Below are 16,812 nucleotides of genomic sequence, written 5' to 3'. Positions count from 1 at the left end.
CTACATTTATACTCCGAAAGCCACTCAACGGTGTGTGGCGGAGGGCACTTTATGTGTCACTGTCATTACCTCCCTTTCCTGTTCCAGTCGCGTATGGTTCGCGAGAAGAACGACTTCCGGAAAGCCTCCGTGCGCGCTCCAATCTCTCTAGTTTTACATTCGTGATCTTCTCGGTAGGTATAAGTAGGAGGAAGCAATATATTCGATACCTCATCCAGAATCACACCCTCTCGAAACCTGAGCAGTAAGCTACACCGCGATGCAAAGCGCCTCTCTTGCAGAGTCTGCCATTTGATTTTGCTAAATATCTCCGTAACGCTATCACGGTTACCAAATAACCCTGTGACGAAACGCGCCGCTCTTCTTTGGATCTTCTCTATCTCCTCTGTCAACACGACCTGGTACGGATCCCACACTGATGAGTAATACTCAAGTATAGGTCGAACGAGTGTTTTGTAAGCCACCTCCTTTGTTGATGGAGTACATTTTCTAAGGACTCTCCCAATGAATCTCAACCTAGCACCCGCCTTACCAACAATTAATTTTGTATGATCGTTCCACTTACAGATCGTTCCGTACGCATACTCACTGGACTCGCATTCTGGAGGACGACGGTTCAATTCCGTTTCCAGCCATCCTGATTTAGGTTTTCCGTGATTTCCCTAAATCGTTTCAGGTAAATGCCGGGATGGTTCCTTTGAAAGGGCACGGACGATTTCCTTCCCAAGCCTTCCCTAACCCGAGCTTGCGCTCCGTCTCTAATGCCCTCGTTGTCGACGGGATGTTAAACACTAACAACCACCACCACCGTACGCATACTCCCAGATATTTTACAGAAGTTACTGCTACTAGTGTTTGTTCCGCTATCATATAATCATATAATAAAGTATCCTTCTTTCTATGAATTCACAATACATTACATTTGTCTATGTTAAGGGTCAGTTGCCACTCCCTGCACCAAGTGCCTATCCGCTGCAGATCTTCCTGCATTTCGCTGCAATTTTCTAATGCTGCAACTTCTCTGTAAACTACAGAATCATCCGCGAAAAGCCCCATGGAACTTCCGACTCTATCTATTAGGTCATTTATATATATTGTGAAAAGCAATGGTCCCGTAACACTCCCCTGTGGCACGCCAGAGGTTACTGTAACGTCTGTAGACGTCTCTCCATTGATAACAACATGCTGTGTTCTGTTTGCTAAAAACTCTTCAATCCAGCCACACAGCTGGTCTGATATTCCGTAGGCTCTTACTTTGTTTATCAGGCGACAGTGCGGAACTGTATCAAACGCCTTCCGGAAGTCGAGAAAAATAGCATCTACCTGGGAGCCTGTATCTAATATTTTCTGGGTCTCATGAACAAATAAAGCGAGTTGGGTCTCACACGATCGCTGTTTCCGGAATCCATGTTGATTCCTACAGAGTAGATTATGGGTTTCCAGAAATTACATGATACGCGAGCAAAAACATGTTCTAAAATTCTACAACAGATCGACGTCAGAGATATAGGTCTATAGTTTTGCGCATCTGCTCGACTACCTGTGCTCTTTTCCAATCATTTGGAACCTTCCGTTCCTCCAGAGACTTGCGGTACACGGCTGTTAGAAGGGGGGCAAGTTCTTTCGCGTACTCTGTGTAGAATCGAATTGTTATCCCGTCAGGTCCAGTGGACTTTCCTCTGTTGAGTGATTTCAGTTGCTTTTCTATTCCTATAACCTTCTGAATGTCCTGGTAGGAAGCATAACGCTACAGAAAGTGCTAACAGCAGGGGCAGCTAACTGACATTAAGGTGCCTGAATACTGTCGGCGGTGTTCATTTGTTGAGAAGACTAAGTGTTAAATAATATCGTGGAGCTTTATGGAGTTCGCGAAATAGAGTAATGCCCTCGTGCGGTTGAAAGAAGAAGCCTTGTGCTCTCCGTAAGGGAATTCGTGTTTTACAGAGTATAACTTTCTGAAGTCGAGAGTTATTGATAATTTGATATCAACGAAGTTACGTTTCAAAGATGGAAAGACTACAAGGGTGGAAAATGCTTTGTAGTATGAGAGCGTGTGACCCTGTTGAGTATTTTTCGGCTTTTCCTTGGCCAGTGTTGCAGTTCAGTGAGCACGCCCGTGGTAAGTAGGCATAGAGCTTAAACAGACAGCAACTAGCTGCAGATGGTGTTCAAACACCAAAGCAGACTTGCCGAGGATTATTTAAAACCGATTAATTGTACTTGTTTCTTTGGAAATTTGAGCGTGTTTTGTTCAGATGTGTGTGATATCTTATGGGACTTAACTGCTAAGGTCATCAGTCCCTAAGCTTACACACTACTTAACCTAAATTAGCCTAAGGACAAACACACACACCCATGCCCGAGGGAGGACTCGAACCTCCGCCAGGACCAGCCGCACAGACCAAGACTGCAGCGTCGTAGACCGCTCGGCTAATCCTGCGCGGCATCAGCGTTTTTTTTTTTTTTTTTTGTGTGGTATTTTCCCTGCTGACTTTAAACGGTATTCCCGATCTGTTGTTGTCTACATTATCTGCACAACCTCGTAGGCGCCAGCTGGAGGCAGTGAATCGACTGTTGCTGGTGTACACTTTCCAGTCACATATCAGATCTCGGAATCTTCCTGGAAGTTACATACTACACAAACCAGGACAGATGTCAAAAGGCAGCGCCGTGGCACTCATGTGTGCACAGGGTTATCCTGGGGAATGACGTTGTCGCCGCGAGTCTCTGGTGCTGGATGGAGAACATAGGACACCCGCAACAGTGTCCGTTGTGCTGGAACTCCGTGGTGTTCCAGGAGCCGTCGCACTATCTGCGTCAGTAGTTGCCGTGCTGCAACATAGACCCGTCCCAAATTCAAGGCCCGTGAAGCAGCTGCGCGAACCCGCACGGCGAGCGAACACTATGTCTCTCCTCTCGAGCGCCAGTCGCGTGGGGTCGTTGAGATCCTGCACAGCGTTATGTCCCCCTTAACCCTTTGACTCTACGTTCGCACGGCAGTCGTGGGATCCCCAGCAAAGCGGTCAACCACAGTGCGAACCAATAAACTGCAGCCTTCATAGGCCACGATCTTGCCACTGTCGGGTTGACACTGAAGAACCAACGAAACTGGTACACCTGCGTAAGTGCCGTAGCACGCCGTGGAATAGACTCCAGTAATGTCTGAAATATCGCTGGAGGGAACGGTCACCATGAATCCTGTACGGCTGTCCATAAATCCATAAGAGTACGAGAGGGAGGAGATCTGTTCTGAACAGCACGTTGCAAGGCATCCCAGATATGCTCAATAATGTTCGTGTCTGGGGAGTCTGCTGGCCAGCGGAAGTGTTTAAACCCAGAAGAGTGTTCCTGCTGCCACTCTGTAGCAATTCTGGAGCGAGGGGTGTCGCATTGTCCTGTTGGAATTACCCAAGTCCGTCGGAATGCACAATGGAGATCAATGGATGCAGGTGATCAGACAGGAAGCTTACGTAGGTGTCTCCTGTCAGAGGATTCATGCCGCACATAAACAGGAGTACCCAGCAAAATGAAAACAACAGAATACAATGACCCTAGACACGAAGTACTGACCCCCTCTCGTCTCGGAAACTGACATACGGCCGGGCAGCGGTGTGCTGACCACATACCCCTCCATATCTGCATCCAGTGACGCCTATGGGCTGAGAAAGACACGGCGGCCGGTCGGTACCGTTGGGCCTTCATGGCCTGTTCGGGAGGAGTTTTAGTGTGTAGACCCGCCACACGGCGTATCTGCAGTAGTAGTCTGCCTTGAGTTCCAGACACTTCAGTGACTCTCAATTAATCTCGTAATGAGAAATGTCCGTTCACAATGGACCTTCATATCGCACATACCGAAGTTCCAATAAAACAATACCTTTATTGTAGCTATGAATACTGGCGACTAGCCGCTAACAAAGAGAAGTTGAAGGCTGTACACCTCGCTAAGTGTGAAGGCGTGGCATCCCTTGGTTACAGGATTAATGAGTGGCGATTAGAATCAGTCATTGCAGGAAAGCGACTGGGAGTGACATTATGCAGGGACATGATGTGGAACGACCCCTTACGTACACTGAGATGACAAAAATCATGGGGCCACCTCCTCATATCGTGTCGGAACTCCTTCTGCCCGGGGCAGTGCAGAGCTCCACGTGGCATCGACTCGACACGTCGATGGAAGTCCCCTGCAGAAATATCAGGCCATGCTGTCCCTATAGCTCTCTATAATTGCGAAAGTTTTGCCGGCGCAGGATTTTGTGCACGAACTGGTCACTCGATTATGTTCCATATATGTTCGTTGGGATTCACGTCTGGCGGTCTGGGTGGCCAAATCATTCGCTCGAACTGTCCAAAATATTCTTCAAACCAATCGTGAACAGTTGTGGCCCGGTGACACGTTTGGGAAGATGAAGTACATGAATGGCTGAAAATGGCCTTCAAGTAGCGAAATATAACCATTTACACACAATTACCGATTCAGTTGGTCTAGAGGACCCAGTCCATTGCATTTCAACGCAGACTACACCAACTGGAATCGGGCCTCATCTGACCAGGCCACGGTTTTCCAGTCGTCTGGAGTCCAACCAACCGATATGGTCGCCAGCCGAGGCGAGGCGCTGCAGGCGGTGTCGTGTTCTTAGCAAAGGCACTCGCGTCGGCTCATTAACGCCAAATTTCGCTGCACTGTCCTGAAGTATACGTTCCTCGTACGTCCCATATTGACTTCTGAGGTTATTTCTCGGAGTGTTGCTTGTCTCTTAGAACTAACGAGGCCACGCAAACGCCGCTGCTCTGGATCGTTAAGTGAGGACCGTGAGCCTCTGCGTTTTCCGTGGTGAGAGTTAAATGCCTGGCCGTCAGCTGTGGGCGAGCGGTTCTCGGCCCTTGAGTCCGGAATCGCGCGACTGCTACGGTCCCAGGTTCGAATCCTGCCTCGGGCATGGATGTGTGTGATCTCCTTAGGTTAGTTAGGTTTAAGTAGTTCTAAGGTGAGTTAATGCCTGAAATTTGGTGTTCCCCGCGTATTCTTGGCACTATGGATCTCAGAACATTGAATTCCCTGACAATTTTCGAAATGGAATGTCCGACGCATCTAACTCCAGCTACCATTCCGCTTTCAAAGTCTATTAACTTCCGCCGTGCGGTCGTAATTACTTCGGAAACCTGTGTGGAAGTGACAGCCCCGTCAATGCACTGCCCTTTCGTAGCTTGCGTATCCGATACTACCGCCATCTGCATATCGCTATCCCAATACTTTTGTGATCTCATTGCAAGCTCAGTTGTAGGCAGTGCTAATGCGAAGCTGCAAGTCATTAGCAAGATACTAGAAGAGTACGGTCTGTGTACAAAGGAAGATGCACACAAATTACTGGGGCTGCGCACAACTGTCCACTAACAAGGGTATAGGACCCCAAGCAGGTCGTGCTAACAGGGGACACTGTACGAGTACAAAGGACGGCGCGTTTGGTCAGAGGGTTGTGTGATAGGCGAGAGAGACAGCAGTAGAAAAGGAGAAACTTCTTAAATCGTGAACACTTGAAAGAAGTCGTACATCTCCCAGGTATACTCTTCGATAACTTCAAGAAGCTTTTCTTACTGCAGAAAGTACGAGTATTCGGTTAACGCTGAACGTACTTATCCCACACACATCGTGCTGACGAAATTACGGAAATAACAGCTCTCTCAGATTCGTACAGCAGCCATTCTTCCCAAACTCTGTCTATGATTTAAACAGGGAGCATCCTCAATATACAAAATGATACAGTAACACTATCTGGGAAAGTAATTCGCGGAGAGCAGGTCTAGACATGGAACCGCTTTGATGGAAACACTGCCATCGTTAGGTTGATTTCTGTGTCTTTTATTTTCTCGACATTCTTAATAGGATGTACAAGAGATGTTTAAAAACACACACCGAGTGCCAGAAAGTGCTGTAGGCCATTAATGAGAATTTTCCAGCATCATACTGAGCTTTCATAGCTACGATAAAAATGGAAATGTCGTGTGGCTAGGGCCTCCCGTCGGGTAGACCGTTCGCCTGGTGCAGGTCTTTCGATTTGACGGCACTTCGGCGACCTGCGCGTCGAATAGCTACGATGTGGATGCGTACATAATTTGCTAGTGCGTAACCACTTCCGGCCAACGGCCTTGCCGCAGTGGTAACACCGGTTCCCGTCAGATCACCAAAGTTAAGCGCTGTCGGGCTGGGCTAGCACTTGGATGGGTGACCATCCGGTCTGCCGAGCGCTGTTGGCAAGCGGGGTGCACTCAGCCCTTGTGAGGCAAACTGAGGAGCTGCTTGATTGAGAAGTAGCGGCTCCGGTCTCGGAAACTGGCATACGGCAGGGAGAGTGGTGTGCTGACCACGTGCCCCTCCATATCCGCATTCAGTGACACCTGTGGTTTGAGGATGACACGGCGACCAGCCGATACCGTTGGGTCTTCATGGCCGGTGCGGAAGGAGTTAACCACTTCTGAAGTCAGACACATCGCGACCCACATGGTTTTCACTGTCTATCTTGAACAACATTATTTTCTCTTCGCAAATTGTGAAGTTGTGAGAACTATTACGTCGCAACGATGCGTTGCATATCTCCTCATGTCACGTGACTACGATGTCGTCATAGCCAGTACAACCCGAGGGTGTGACGAGCGGTCACAGGGCGATCAAACTCCGCAAAACCCACGCCTTCTGTGCTTAACACATTATTTGTCCCCGATGTCAAATGTGACAGACAGTCATTACACCTGTTGCCATGTAAAACGTGTTACAAGAAACTTCGACAGTACAAAACAGAGAAGGTTTCGTTGCATCGACATGCAGCGAAAATCTTCACATGCACCTAAGTTAGTTGATGTATGTAAATTTTTAAGAGACAAGTGCTGCTGTACTATACATTTAATTGTCAAACTGCAGCATTACGGAACATTAACTAGTTTTTTCAGGTAGAAAAATGACAGAATGTTGAAAGGACATACAGTACATGTAAGAAACGAGTACGCAGTATTTCATACACTTATGAACGTGTAAAAACATTGTAACCGCCAGCTTGTGCAAAGGTGATCTACTCGTATTATTATCATCTTCATCAACATTACCGGCCGGCCGGAGTGGCCGAGCGGTTCTAGGTGCTACAGTCTGGAACCGCGCGACCGCTACGGTCGCAGGTTCGAATCCTGCCTCGGGCATGGATGTGTGTGCTGTCCTTAGGTTAGTTAGGTTTAAGTAGTTCTAAGTTCTAGGGGACTGATGACCTTAGCTGTTAAGTCCCATAGTGCTCAGAGCCATTTGAACCATTTTTTCAACATTACGGTAAAAAAAAGTGCGCCATTAACATTAGATCATCGGCGTTCGATGAACGGTATTTTAGAAATTATAAAGCGCATATTTTATTAAAACATTATAAAAAATTGCACGTTAGTGTTGAGGGCACCGCACATTACTCATCGACTAATGATTGACCCGCATTGTAGATCATTGAACAGCATACAGGACGAAGATGGCACACTCTCCTCTCTTCTCTCAGTCTGTGTTTTCGCAAACGGACCAGCTGCTTTTCGCTGAAACAGTCCTGAGATGTCCTCATGAGGCCAAATGAGTTGTCCTCGCTGGGACGACTGGAAGGAGACCGGTTGTCAGTTCCCCTGATCCGTACGGAAATTAGACAGGCTGACGGTGAACTATAGAGGCGGAAATTTTATTTTATATACATTTTTAGATTTTATACTCATATCTTTTGTTTTAAAAAGCTCAGCAGAAGCGATGTACACTTCAAAGGAACGAATTTTTGGTTAAAATATCATAAACGACGCGTCAATGCTTCAGGTCGTACTTGCCCCTTTCGTGCTACCATTGTCGATAAAGTTGTGTAGAAATCCTGAAACGTTCATGAAGTATATAAGAATATACAGCCTACAGTTGCAGGTTAACTTTATCGTTTATCTAGGTTTCAACGTTAGTAATAACGTCTTCTTCAGAACATAAAATATTATTTAAATGTTTGCTTAAAACAAGCCATGTCCTAAGTCAACTTTATAAAACTTGATGCATACCATAAGGTTTTGTCACTTCTATTGAACAAGCTGTAGCAAATTCACTTTAAACCCGTTGTATGGGCCTCGTAGTGTGACTGGAGACTTCACTTATATTCCTACGGACGGGGAAACAAAGCAGCATTCAACTGTCTGGATATTCCCAGATGACATAAAAGGAACGAAAGCCTTTCCTTCACGAAGCACTTCCAAGAAAATGGCCACTTTTTTCTTTCGTTACTGTGGGTATTGCTTTTTGACATAAAAGAATAATTAATGATAAATGATATATGAGTGCAACCGTTTTTTATTCACCAATGATCAATGAAAGCAGGAAAAAATAACCAGACAATCGCGCCATTCTCCACCATGACAAAAGAAACCGTCATACAGCACTTCAAATAATTGAACATTTGAGGGAGAAAACCATCTGATTAGTGACTCCTCACCCGTTTGACGGGACTTATAGCCTTATGACGTCTTTTCCCACCGTATTTCAAAGAAAATTGCCTAGACAAAGATTTTCATCACGTTACGAAGCTCCTGAACCCTCCGGGGAGCATGTTTTTGAGTTGTCAACATTAATGTTCCCAAAACTCGATCCATTACACGCAAAAACGTATAGATATTAAAAGTGCAAAAATTTGAGCAACAATGAAAGGTTCTACATCTACATCTACATCCATACTCCGCACGCCACCTGACGGTGTACTTTGAGTACCTCTATCGGTTCTCCCTTCTATTCCAGTCTCGTATTGTTCGTGGAAAGAAAGATTGTCGGTATGCCTCTGTGTGGGTTCTAATCTCTCTGATTTTATCCTCATGGTCTCTTTGCGAGATATACGTAGAAGGGAGCAGTATATTGCTTGACTCCTCGGTGAAGGTATGTTCTCGAAACTTCAACAAAAGCCCGTACCGAGCTACTGAGCGTCTCTCCTGCAGACTCTTCCACTGGAGTTTACCTATCATCTCCGTAACGCTTTCGCGATTACTAAATGATCCTGTAACGAAGCGCGCTGCTCTCCGTTGGATCTTCTCTATCTCTTCTATCAACCCTATCTGGTACGGATCCCACACTGGTGACCAATATTCAAGCAGTGGGCGAACAAGTGTACTGTAACCTACTTCCTTTGTTTTCGGATTGCATTTCCTTAGGATTCTTCCAATGAATCTCAGTCTGGCATCTGCTTTACCGACGATCAACTTTATATGATCATTCCATTTTAAATCACTCCTAATGCCTACACCCGGATAATTTATGGAATTAACTGCCTCCAGTCGCTGACCTGCTGTGTTGTAGCAAGATGATAAAGGATATTTCTTTCTATGTATTCGCAGCAGATTACACTTGTCTACATTGAGATTCAATTGCCATTCCCTGCACCATGCGTGAATTCGTTGCAGATCCTCCTGCATTTGGAGAAATGAAATATATTTCTTTTTGTAAAAACCTGAGAACGTGGCCCTTGTATACTGTAAAATGAATGGCACCTTGTTCAAAATGTTGACCAAACTACAAACCACAAAAGCTTAACTTTTTGAAATAAGTGACACATGGTGTGTTTTGTGTGTGTGTGTGTGTGTGTGTGTGCGTGTGTGTGTGTGTGTGTGTGTGTGTGTGCGAGAGAGAGAGAATCTTGTTTGTACGCATTTTCTTGTCAGGGTTGCCCTCACCCAGCACGCTCTGCACTTGAGATGACTTTACTAAGGCTCTTGTTTGTGTTGCAGGCCAGGGCAAGGAGGACGGCATGGAGCCGAGCAGCGTCACGTACGGGTGAGTGAGTCCAGTCAGCAGTGGCCGCCGGCTCTACCTGCCTACCTGTCTACCTGTCTACTTGTCTTACCTGTTGCCAGTCCACAGCTGCGCTCGTGGCGCCTTCTGGCGCTTCACTGTTCCTCCCCACACACACACCAGCACCGTTCCACTCAAATTCTCTCATCCTTACCCTGTATAAGGAGGCCATAGTTGTCTACGGAATTGGAGTGTATGAATTTCCTACAGCCAGACACTTTTCAGGTGGTTTACACCAATTCAGTTATGCCTTAACTTATGGTCGACAGACTTCCGTTAAAAAAATCCTAGAAAGCTATTGCCTCACAGACACGTTACTTCCGAATGGTCGCCCTCCTTTCCATCTCCGTCCTGGAGAACTTTTTCTGACTAGTTTTGACCACATGTTGTTATCTGTCCTTTCTAAGTAGCGGATTTACAACCGCCGCTACGCTCTAACTACATCAATAGTCTTGCTGGTTGCCAAAACTCTCTTCTTTTGTTACTCTTCACCTACTCCGTCCTACATTCCCGTGCAGTATTATTAGTCTCATAGTCGAAAGCATATAATTTTACGTATACAGGGTGTTCCCGTAAGAGTGTGCAAAAATTACTCTTCACCTACTCCGTCCTACTTTCCTGTGCAGTATTACTAGTGTCATAGTCGAAACCATATACTCTTGTGTATACAGGGTATTCCCGCAAGAGTGTGCAAAAATTTAACAGGACATAGAGGTTGCTTCACTGAACAATTTCTGGTAGGGAACCTAGGGTCGGAGCTTAAGGAGATTACAGGAATAAAAACATATTTCCGTATACCTTTTTATTTACATTAGTTACAGATGTCTGCAAATACCATCACTGACACAATGAACGTACCATTTGTATTGTATCTTAAAAAATGTGCTGAAACTGACGGCCATCGACCTCAGTGTAAGCGTGACATCGGCAAACAAGATTCTGACGCACCTTGACAAATATGCCTGGTATGCTTCGAATCACATCACAAGCAGCTACAATTCTAGCAACTAATCCCATCTCCGTATCCACTGGGGCCTCATACACAAGTGAATTTAGATATCTCCATAGGATATAGTCAAGGGGGTCGGAGGCCATGGAATAGGACCTCCCCCGCCAATTCATCGACCAGGAAATACTGTACCGGTACTGCTCTATCGTATTGCACTGTAAGTCTCTGAATAGCACTGCGTAATGAATGGATGTGTCGTCGACTCATAGCACGTTCTATCATGGGACAGTGTAAATACGGTACAGCGGAGCCACCTTATGGACAAGTAAATAGGCTTGTCCTACTTGTTTCTTTGCGGCAAATAAGGAATTTACTTGTAAATAAACAGCACAGTACGCGTAAACGTGCAAGCCTGTTAGTTGTGAATAAATTGGTAAACGGTAAACCTAGTCAAAGCGGTAGACAAGTTTACATCCACGTCTCCTTAAGTTGGCTTCTCCGACCCCAGGTTCCCTATCTCAAATTGTTCAGTATTTCCTGCTATATTTTTGCACGCTCTTTTGGAAACACCCTGTATGTCACGGAAGGTAAAATTAAAGACATTCGAGCTCAGAGAATCACCACCAGTCGTTCTTCCCGAGAACCATTCGCGAATCGAACAAGGAAAGGGGGCAAGTGACAGTAGTACACAATTACTCTCTGCCACACACCACAACGTGACGTGCGGAGTATACATGTAGCCGTGTAAACTGCCCCCCATAAGCAAAGTACTTCTCTGAATGGTAAATTACAGGCTCTCACCGATCGCAAGCCAATATCGGCGTATGTTATTGATAGGCCGACTGTTTGACAGAGCCATCATTGAACTTGTATTTTATTTGTTTCTCCTTCCTAGTTGCAGCTATTTTCCACAATGTGCAAAGTCTTTTCTGAAGATCTGAGAAGAGTAAGACTACAAGAAACTTTTTACTTTACTTATATTTTCTTGTGGAGTTGGCTCCTGTTCTTCTTGTCTAGGGGTCTCATTCTTGAATCTGAAATTCTCACGTTTTAGGTCCTCATGGTTGAATTGACCTAAATAATTTTGAAGATTTTCGTTGCAGAATTTTTGTTTTTACGTTAATTTATTTTGTCACATTTTAGTATATCACACAGTCTTTTTAATTTTCACATCAACAAAGCCGAAGGTACATTGTTCGTCCAAAATACAAAATACTACTGCCTCACTCAGCGGAAATAACAATATTCCGAACAGTTTACAATTTTTCTTGACAAATGAATTTCTGTTAGTTTTGATTATTATTTCATAAATGAATCCAGAAATATACATAATAAACAGTACTATATTGCGTAATTAATAATAGAAACATTAAGTGTGCCGAATAACTTGTAATTTCAAACGTTTCTAAAAAATTGTGCATTCAGAACTAGTATGTATCGTTTATAACATCCAAAATAACAATTTATATTCATAAATTTTAGCTTGAAAAATAAAATCATATGAAATTTTTCAGAAAAGCAGCTGAGGTAATTGATATGTCCAAAATTGGAAAAATAGTATTGGTATCGACTATTAGTGTTGAGGAAAAGTAATGCTAGAGGAGGATCTCCCGTTACACTGGCTATTCGCTCACAAACGTCGTTATTTAAACATTTTGCATACACACTATTCGCTGCATTGATAATTTGAATAACTATCACTTTCGCATCAAGCAACTTTACATTATTACACTATTAATTATCCACTTCCGAATAGCTAGAGGGGGAGGCATTTCGGTGTTCCATTCCAAACCGAATTTCAAGGTTTCTCTCCTGGAGGAAGACTTGTCACTTGCAGTTCAGTTCAGAATTTCCCGGCAGCATTAACGGCACTCTGAACCAATCAAGCGCTGCACCGGATGCGCTGTATCTCCGCACGGCACGGCCTCCAGACACGGACTGCGCCTCCTTAGGTTCAGGATCATCAACGACGGAGGCAAAGAGTTATATTTAAACCGGTCTGCGTCGGACGTTCAGTGTCTGAAGCCGAGACGTTGCCACGACATGGAGCGCACTGCCTGCAGGCAGCTGCCACAGTGCTTCTCTCTCCGCGACGGTAGAAAATCTGTCTCTTACAGACACAAAATTCATATATGATATAGATATCAATACAGTCTTTTAATTATGTCAAAAATGTGAGAATTAAATATTTCGCGACGGCACTGTGGTGTAAAATATCCTATGACTTCTTTTCGCGTCAATTCTGGGTTAAAATCTCGAGTTTCAACGATTATCTCCACCGTATTCGTCAGCAGCAATTATCACTTGCTCCTGGCGAAGAGACTGGACGTCTGTTGCTCCTGACAAAGACGGTGGAGGTAATCGTAGAAAGCTCGAGATTTTAATCCTGAATTGACGCGGCAAAAAAGTCCGTTTTTTACATGCCAGAAATCATTTTTAATTTCAATTAGGGCAGAAGTAATGCTTTTTTTTAAAAAAAAAAAGAAAGGTGAAATTGCCCCGTCTGGGAAGCAGTCGAGAGAACGTTAGGCCAGTCATCTCTCGCGCTGGTCACGTGGAGCCGCTGAGATCCTGCGTGGCGCTGACTATGGCCCTCCTGAAGTTCTCGATTACACATTCGCACGATATTCAGTGTCAACACGTGCTGGGAGATGTCCGTACATCTCACACGAGGCACGACACAACCTTCTCGCAAATAACCAAAGTTGAAATGCTGTTTCTCAACGAGAAACCTTAGCGTAGTCTCTTCTTGTATACACAATATACATGTCGTATTCTGTGGAGTTGTGCTGAAAGGTTCACGATTTGGCTATCTAAGTAAGTATGTACAACGGTGTCCAAAATTAAAGCAACAAACTGCCGTATCTCATTCCCGATTTAATGACACAAACTCTTAACAGATGTCTGTATGATCGTATCCTTGCCGGAAAGGGGCATTCTAGTCAACAGACATCAACGCTAACGATGAGGTGAGGGCACCTATCAAACGGTATAGTGTTTGCCGGGTAGTCCCACATCCACAATCGCTGTGTACACAGTCACAGAGGGTGTAGTATGGTACAGACAAGACGCCTACCAGCCTCTCTGCTGTGGAGGGCCATAGAAAGAACGGAACCAGGACAGTTGCAACCTGATATGGCCCGATGGCTTAATGTGAATCGTTCTCTTGTTTTCGGATGGGGCGATAGTTCAGAGAGACCAAAACAGTAGGCCGGCCAGATTGGCCGAGCGGTTCTAGGCGCTACAGTCTGGAGCCGCGCGACCGCTACGGTCGCAGGTTCGAATCCTGCCTCGGTCATGGATGTGTGTGATGTCCTTAGGTTAGTTAGGTTTAAGTAGTTCTAAGTTCTATGCGACTGATGACCTCAGAAGTTGAGTCCCATAATGATTAGAGCCATTTGAACCATTTTTGAACGAAAACAGTATCCCGGAGACGTGGACAGGGAAGACCAAATGTGACATCAGAAAGAGTGGACTATTATTTGGTGTAAGGGCACGTCGGTACCGCCATAGAACGTGGCATCTCACCTCCCAGGACCCACTGGACGTGTTGTATCGAGATAAACGGTGTACTGAAGGCTTCGGCAGAGTGTAGAATGAAGGCTTTCACGACCGGGTGACATGGCTGTTGATATACTTTCCGGGCTGTGAGGTCGTGGTCCAAGAACTTTTCTGCTCCTTACGTTTCGTCCAGGACTGCGCTGGACTTCCTCAGAGGCGCTGCTCCGCTGAGTCTTGCCGACTGACTGGTCGGGTGTCTGAGAGCGACTTATATATTGTGAGAAAGGGGGACGTGGTTCAGGTGACACGTGATGAGCAGTGATAATCCATAGCAAAGATAAGGTTGACTATCGATTACCACCTTGTCAAAGATAAAAATTGTTAGCAATTTTGTAGAGCCACTGTCCATATATCGCTAAGTTTCATAGCCTCCTCTTTCCTATTAAAATTATCGTGATGTTTATAAATTTCACTAGCTTCTCTATATAACCGTGGATAGTAATATAACGTTGTAGATAAAACTTCGGTATCTGAAAACTTCACTTGGTGGTTGCCTGGTTGAAGAGCATGTTCCGCTACAGCTGATTTTTCTGTTTTTCCAAGTCGACAAAGACTTTTATGCTCTTTCAGTCGCGTGTTTACGCTTCTTTTGGTAGTACCAATATAAAACTTATCACAGGTACATGGAATTTTATACACACCATATGTCGAAAGGGGAGGGCGTTTATCCTTCACAGATCGTAGTACTTGACACATTTTCTTTGTTGGTTTAAAGACCGGTTTTATGTTATGTTTTCGTAAAATCTTACCGATCCGATCTGTTACTTTTTTAATAAAAGGGAGAACTACTGTATTTTTCTGTCGTTATGGTTCATTCTTATCTTTTGGTCTTTTGTTCCTTGGACGCAAAATTCTATTTATCTCTTTTCTTGAGTAGCCGTTTTTTTCATTGTATTCACAATGATTCCTGTTAACGAAGTTATGATTTTCATAGCGGATATTTTTCCAGAAGATTTGACTGTTCTTTTCAGACATTGTCTTACATCAAGTCAGTTCCAGTGGGATAATGAATTTTATGAACAACTTGATGGAGTAGCAATGGGTAATCCATTAGGCCCTGCGATTGCCAATCTTTACATGGAGAAATTTGAACAATCAGCCCTAGACAAAGCTAATAACAAACCATCTCGTTGGTATCGATATGTAGATGACACATTTGTGGTTTGGTCCCATGGCAGAAAGCCTTTGACGATTTCTTTGATTATCTAAATAAAATTCACCCAAAAATACAGTTTACTATGGAAATAGAAAAGGATAACAGAATATCTTTCTTGGATGTCTTAGTTATGAGACGGTCCGATAGAAGCTTGGAATATAAAGTTTTTCGGATGGCAACACATACGGACAGACATTTACATAAAAATTCTAATCAACATCCACAACAAAAAAGGGGTGTCATAAAAAGTCTTGTCGATCGAGCGGAACGGATATGTACACCTGAACATTTGGATGCTAAAGTGAAACATCTGAAGCAGGCTTTTGAAAAAAAAACGGCTACTCAAGAAAAGAGATAAGTAGAATTTTGCGTCCAAGGAACAAAAGACCAAAAGATAAGAATGAATCATAACGACAGAAAAATACAGTAGTTCTCCCTTTTATTAAAAAGGTAACAGATCGGATCGGTAAGATTTTACGAAAACATGACATAAAACCGGTCTTTAAACCAACAAAGAAAATAAGTCAAGTACTACGATCTGTGAAGGATAAACGCCCTCCCCTTTCGACATATGGTGTGTATAAAATTCCATGTACCTGTGATAAGTTTTATATTGGTACTACCAAAAGAAGCGTAAACACGCGACTGAAAGAGCATAAAAGTCTTTGTCGACTTGGAAAAATAGAAAAATCAGCTGTAGCGGAACATGCTCTTCAACCAGGCAACCACCAAGTGAAGTTTTCAGATACCGAAGTTTTATCTACAACGTTATATTACTATCCACGGTTATATAGAGAAGCTAGTGAAATTTATAAACATCGCGATAATTTTAATAGGAAAGAGGAGGCTATGAAACTTAGCGATATATGGACAGTGGCTCTACAAAATTGCTAACAATTTTTATCTTTGACAAGGTGGTAATCGATAGTCAACCTTATCTTTGCTATGGATTATCACTGCTCATCACGTGTCACCTGAACCACGCCCCCTTTTCTCGCAATATATAAGTCGCTCTCAGATACCCGACCAGTCAGTCGGCAAGACTCAGCGGAGCAGCGCCTCTGAGGAAGTCCAGCGCAGTCCTGGACGAAACGTAAGGAGCAGAAAAGTTCTTGGACCACGACCTCACATCCCGGAAAGTTCGGCAGAGTGGCCTTTATCGTTGAAGACGTGTCGTATGTCTTCCTCTGACGCTTCTTCAAAGGAGGGAATGTGTAGAGTGGAGCCATCAACAAGCCACCTGGAGGGTCGAATAGTGGATCAATGTTGTTTTCACAAGTGAGTCCCGATTTGGTCTGGACAGTGATTCTCGACGGTTCGCTCCCG

The 16,812-nt window shown here is 44.4% G+C and overlaps 1 protein-coding gene and 1 pseudogene across 1 annotated transcript in view; both read left to right on the top strand.

The window, feature by feature from the left end:
• Nucleotides 1–16,812, top strand: part of LOC126481726 (muscle M-line assembly protein unc-89-like) — a 1,115,867-nt gene that overhangs the window by 997,734 nt on the left and 101,321 nt on the right. The window contains exon 41 of the mRNA XM_050105679.1: nt 9,757–9,802. Within this exon, the coding sequence (XP_049961636.1) occupies nt 9,757–9,802 (46 nt within the window). The remainder of the gene's footprint in view (nt 1–9,756; nt 9,803–16,812) is intronic.
• On the top strand, nt 6,135–6,252 carry LOC126482567 (5S ribosomal RNA; annotated as a pseudogene).

Source organism: Schistocerca serialis, chromosome 5 (assembly GCF_023864345.2).
Source record: "Schistocerca serialis cubense isolate TAMUIC-IGC-003099 chromosome 5, iqSchSeri2.2, whole genome shotgun sequence".
Classification (NCBI taxonomy): domain Eukaryota; kingdom Metazoa; phylum Arthropoda; class Insecta; order Orthoptera; family Acrididae; genus Schistocerca; species Schistocerca serialis.
This window is presented reverse-complemented; position numbering and strand designations above follow the sequence as displayed.